At 39.4% G+C, this 6,142-nt stretch overlaps 1 protein-coding gene across 9 annotated transcripts in view; it reads right to left on the reverse strand.

Annotated features, from left to right (window-relative positions):
• S100PBP (S100P binding protein) overlaps positions 1 to 6,142 on the reverse strand; it is a 40,913-nt gene that overhangs the window by 6,970 nt on the left and 27,801 nt on the right. For all 9 annotated transcript variants that reach the window (XM_019659264.1, XM_019659244.1, XM_019659284.1 and 6 more), the window contains one exon: positions 3,007 to 3,094. In XM_019659264.1, the coding sequence (XP_019514809.1) occupies positions 3,007 to 3,094 (88 nt within the window). The remainder of the gene's footprint in view (positions 1 to 3,006; positions 3,095 to 6,142) is intronic.

Genomic DNA, 6,142 nt, shown 5'->3' on the forward strand with positions numbered 1-6,142 from the left:
GTTCAGCATCTTAGCTGTGGAGGGCAGTGTCACTGGCCCTCATATGTGGGATCCGAACCGGGGCCCTCTGGCATCCCAAGTGAGTTCTTAACCATTGCGCCACTCAGCCGGCCCCCATGTGCTTTAAATATATTAACTCATTTATTCCTTATAACAATCCTAAGTGGTAGTTTCCCCATTTTACAGAAGAAACTGAGACACAGAAAAGTAATCTGTCCAGGGTCACACAGCTAATGAGCTCAATTAAAAAAATACCTTGGGGGCCGACCGAATGGCTCAGTTGGTTAAGAGCTCGCTCAAGTGTGACCTCTGAGCAATAGGGTCGCTGGTTCAATTCCTGAGCTGAGCTGCTGCTGAGCTGCCAACAGGTGGCAAGATGGCTCAGCTAAAAAAAAAATAATAATAAAAATAAAAAATCCTTGGGTTAAGTTTCCTTAAAAATTTTTCTGGGACTGACAATTCATAGAATTAGAAAGCAAGAAACATACAGTATGTCTCTTATCTACCCAGTTGGTACCTGAGCGCTGAGTAAAAAAGGTCTCAGCTTCATATACCAAAAAAATGTTAAGTTTTCATTAGCACTAAGAATTTACTGATGCACTATGATAACTTTCATTATTACTTAGACTTAATAATCTAGAGATAATGGGAACTAACATTTATCAAGCACTGATTATGTGCCAGGCACTTTGCTAACTGCTTTGCATATAGCCTATCATTTAATCCTAACAGCCACATGAGGCAAATACCATAATCTCCATTTTATTCATAAGTAAACAGAAGCTTAGAAAAGATACTCATTTATCATCTAGTAAATGGGAAAGTCAGGATTCAAACCCATGTGGGACTAATAATTCAAAAATCTTATTTCAGCTCATATCTTCAATCTCTTCTTCCTCTAAATTTAGGGATACTAACAAGATTGGAAACATTTTATTTTGAATTTTCTCTTCCTTTCACAGTCTCTAACAGATGGGCTTTCTTGGACCAACAATCAGTACCACTGGTTTATTTTAAACTGTAGTTAAAAGGTGGTGAAGACGTCCTTTGTTTTGTGGCTAAGAATGAAATTAGAAGAAAAAAAACTCTCCATATTTTCAGAATGAGATCAGCAATTCATCTAAACCTTAAACTATAAATATGTAGCTGATTGGTTTGGGGGGAAATCCAGTCTAATAACTGTCCTTAATAAGTTAAAAGTGAATCAACTGTTATAAAGGAGGAATGACAATGCTGAGAGCTTGCTATGCCAATGGCCCTTCTGACAGGTTTTATATGGCACCATACTTTGTACCAGATGACCCTACTCAATCAAGTGTGGCACACAATCCAAGAACAGAGAATCTCTCAGCAGACTAATGACCTAAGAGCTAGCATGGCACTACCGGGTCATTAAGTGAATGAATCAGATATTCTCCTTTAGAATGTGAATGTGAGGTTTAATAATGAGAAGAGAGAAAAGAGCACACAGGCAGGTATCTAGGAGAACAGACAATTGAGAGAGCTAACAAAGAGCAGCAGAAGCACTAGATCAGCAGGGAAAACCTGAATAGGGAACAAAGGCACCCGTTTCTGAGGGGGCTTCGCTCTATGGCTGATTCTTTTTACTATGAGGCCTGGCTATATTGTTGAGCATCTATCTAACCTTCATTTTTTTCTTGTAAATCCTTAAACTTAAAGACAATCATAATGTCTCTATGCCATGCCATCAAAATACATACATACATACATACATACATAAATACATAACTGAATACAGAGGAGGAAATAAAGAGGGGGAAAAAAGAAGAAATGTGCTCTAGAGGTGTAAGCTACTGCTTTTATAAATGAGTTAATAAAATAGGAATAAAAAGGAAAAAAAGATTAAGTAGAAAGCAAGAATGCAAATGTGTCACCTCTAGGTCAACAAAACCACAATGATCTATTATAAATCTTGACTGATTTTCCTTGAAGACAAGGCAAAAAGCAAAAGAAAGATACATGAATTATTATATAACTCATTTCTGAAGTGGTATACTACGTAGGGGACACTGAATGATAGATGAATGTCTTTAACAGTAACAGCAAAAGCAGAATAAGAATTTACATAACCATTGCTGCTTATGACCCTTCAGTAAAATTCAAAGCATTGGGCTGGCCGAGTGGCGCGTTGGTTAAGAGCTGGCTTGGGACGCCAGCTCTGAGCAGCAGGGCCCCAGTTCAGATCCCACATGAGGGCCAGTGACGCTGCGCCTCTACAGTTAAGATGGTGAACAACAGCTCAACCTGGATCTGGGCTGCTGTGGGTCACCGGCGATGGCGTAGGCTGCAGCCCCTGCTGCAGTGGGCTGCCATAAGCTACCGTGTGTGGCTGGCAGCCAAGNGCTCTGAGCAACAGCGGTTCGAGTCCCGGCCCGAGCTGAGCAGCCGCTGAGCTGCCAACAGGTGGCAGGATGGCTCAGCTAAAAAAAAAAAAAAATCTCTTTGGCTGCTGAGTTGAGAACAGTAGACAGGCAAGGGCAGAAGCATGAAGATGATTTAGATCTGCAATAATCCAGGTAAAAATGATGCAAATGGTCAGGTTTGGGACATATTTTGTATGTAGAGCCTACAGGATTTGCTAATGGACTGAATATAGGGTAAGAGAGAAAGGAGTCAAAGATGACTTCAAGGTTTCTGAGTAACTGGATCAAAGTAAATCTGTAAAATCACACTGCATCAAGAATCCAGATTTTAGAGCTAGAAAGGTCCTTTGACATCAATTAATCCAACATCTTACTTTTACTGATGTGAGGACCAGAGAAGTAAAGTGACGAGGTCAAAAATCATATAGCTAATTAAAAACTGCAAAGCTATTATAGTATTAGAACCCAGGTTTCCTGAATTTCAGTCTAGTTCTTATTCCATTATACTGTATTGCTCCTTTTTCCACCTCTGGAATTAAACAATTATAACCCTAACTCCCTTCCACATGCCTCTTGTAGCCAAATCCTACTCTCTTCATCCTCCTTCTAATTACCCACTCACCGCGTGGTAAGGTCCGAAGGATGCGGCCATTTTGGGTTATGCATATGATGAACTCGATCCACCAAGGCACAGAGCTCCTTCAAGGTACCTGCAAGACAGAGGGGTCCATGGTTAGGAAGCAGCTCAGTGAACTACCATGTCAGGTTAGGTCAAAGCATGTGCTTTCAGAAAAAGAGAAAACAGGCACTGGTCCTAATATTATCTATTTATGATTATCACAAGCAGCACAAAAACTATAAGCCAGAGACTGAAAAATTAATAGAGAGGGGAGCTTACTCTTGGATAAAGATGATAATGATGATGATGATGATGATGAAGCAATAATGACACCATTCATTCATTCGACATTTATTAGCTCCTACAATGTGTGAGGAACTTTACTGGTCCCTAGAATATAGTGGTACACAAGACACTGTATCTGCCCTCAATAAAGTTAATATATGAGACAGGCGATACTGAAACTTGTGATATGTGCAGTGACAGGAAAAATCCAGGCTGCTATGTGAGCAGAGACTGGGGAGTGGGGATTAGAGAAAGCCCCTTTCAGGGGAAGTAAATTATAAGCAGGGATCTAAAGATGTACAGAAGTCCATGAGGCAAAGAGTGGTGGGAGGTGGGGTTGTCTAAGAGAAAAATAGCTAATACAAAGGCCTAGAGACACAAGACAGCAAAATACATTCAAGAAACAAGAGAAGTTGAGAATAGAAGCAAGGGTAGGGGGTGGAGGCTTGTTGCTAAACAAGAAAAATTGCTGGAGGCAATTTCTCAAACACCTGGAAGTCTGGCAAGGCACTATTAAGCACTTCACTTATTATCTTACTTCATTTTAAAAATGTATCTTATATGGAGATAGATATTAAACTGTACTCAAAACTAGCTCCTGTTTGACTCCAGCTTTTGCCACTGTTTGATGATGCTAATTTTGCACTTAAGGGTTGAGACCTGGGCTGAAGCTCACAATAGCAGAAATTATTGTTAGAGAGAATAAAATAATTTCCCCAGACCAGTGGGTCTCAAATTTTAATATGCATCCTAATCAGCTGGAGGTATTACAAAACAGGTTTCTGGAGCCCAACCCCAGAATTTCTGCTTCTGCAGGTCCTAGTGGGACCTGAGATTTTGCATTTCTAACAAATGCCCCAATGATGCTGATGCTGCTGGTCTGGGAACCAACCATATTTAGAAAACCACTGCCTTAGACAGTGGAGATCTTTCTTTCAGCTAGTTTACATATTATATTGCTCATTACCTTATCTACTATGCTCTCAGGAACCAAGAACACTAACTAGGCTACTGACCATCTTTTCCAGCTCTGATAAAAAATATTTACTTAACTTTTAGGACCAATTTAATTCATTTGAAGCCTCAAGGAGCCGAGCTGTGTAGAAAAAGTATATACTTTGGAGTTAGGCAGGCTTGAGTTAAAATTCCAATTCAGCCCTAACTAGCTCTTTGACCCAGGGCAAATCATTTCACTTCTAGTCCAGGGGTCGGCAAACTGCGGCTCGTGAGCCACATGCAGCTCTTTGGGTACGTTCTGTCTCAAAAGTTTGCCGACCCCTGGAAGAGCCAATCCTGTCCCTCACAACAATTTAAAAATTGTATGAGAGCCATAAATACACTTTTACATAATCACCATTATGTGAATAATATCCTTTACAAATTTTATAAGTTAAACTATGATAGTTTTATTTTCATTTTCAATTTTACTTCAGAGCCTGCGGCTCGCAAGCCACAGTTTGCTGACCCCTGGCGGCTCTTCCATCTCAAAAGTTTGCTGACCCCCGGTCTAGTCCCACTTAACTCATCTAGGAAATGTGGACAATCATATTTAGCTTCAAGTTGAGTATTATAAATACAATACATAAAAGACCTAGCATATTGTCTGGCACACAGCCAGTGTATAGTTAGTGGTAGCTATTACTATGGTGTTACAGCCTCAGGCCTATGTTAGTTTTCAATGAGTCCTCAAATCCTATGACAATCAATCACCTATTTGTAAGAAAAAATGCTTATTAAATGGATCAGTCTAAATATAAACTATGACACTCAGCAACATTCAGCAGAAATTCTCTCTCTAACCATGAGATGACACTTTTCAGGAAAAATGTATAGATTCATTACATTAAAAGTTTCTGTGCAGTTAAAATAAAAAAAGCACAACCAAGGGTAAAAGAAGACAACTGACAAAATGAAAAATATATCTGAAAGATAATTGGCAGAGTAATTTAATGTTCTTATTCTACAAAGATAAGTCTACGCATAAAACAAAATAGGTCAAGGACATGAACAGGCAATTCACAAAAGCAATACAAGTGATCAATAAACATAATGGAAAGACGTTCACTCGCATTAATATGGAAAGAAAGCATACTAATCTCACTTCTTGATAAGGAAATCTAAACCAGAAATGAATTTCTTCTTTAATAAGGGAAGTAGCTTTTGATTAGAAAATCCCTTGCCTGCTGGATTTGTTTGGCTAAAATCAAAGTTCTTGATTCAAATTGCCTTTCCTATACCCTCCTTTCACATCACTAAACCCCATTCCCTCTAGACCCCACAAAGGTCATTTCAGTGGAAGGAAAAAAAAATCAGCTTTGTTTAAGAATTTCAAGATACAGTTTTTCTGTCCAAGCATGACTAAAGGAGGGCGTGTCCAATCACAAAATGAAACAAGATTATCTGTAGACCACATCCTTCAGCTCACTCATCTCTTACCACCTAGATACTATAAAAAAAATTGCCCTGGCGATGGAAACTAAAGGTATACTAGAAACCTCCTACAAAGAAACCTATTTACTTTAAACTAAAAGAAGAAAAAGACTGGTCAATTAGGCCCAAGGAGGCTTCAAGTATTCAACTGCTAGGAATGAATCATAATCCAGCAGCAGAAACTTACATATAGCACTTACAATACATCAGGAACTGTCCCATGTGCTTTATTTTTTTATTTTTTTAAGATTTTTATTGGGGAATTGGGGGGATGGGAACAGTGCTGGGGAACTGGGGGAAGGGGAACATACAAGTTGCTGTCATCATTTTTGTTCTTCAATCTAGTTGTGGAGGATGTTGCTTCACTGGCCCAAGTTGGCACCGTCATTGCGCTCTTCCCTGGTGAGGCAGATCAGTCGCCGGC

The sequence above is a fragment of the Hipposideros armiger genome, unplaced genomic scaffold (genome assembly GCF_001890085.2).
Source record: "Hipposideros armiger isolate ML-2016 unplaced genomic scaffold, ASM189008v1 scaffold_10, whole genome shotgun sequence".
NCBI classification, from domain to species: Eukaryota; Metazoa; Chordata; class Mammalia; order Chiroptera; family Hipposideridae; genus Hipposideros; species Hipposideros armiger.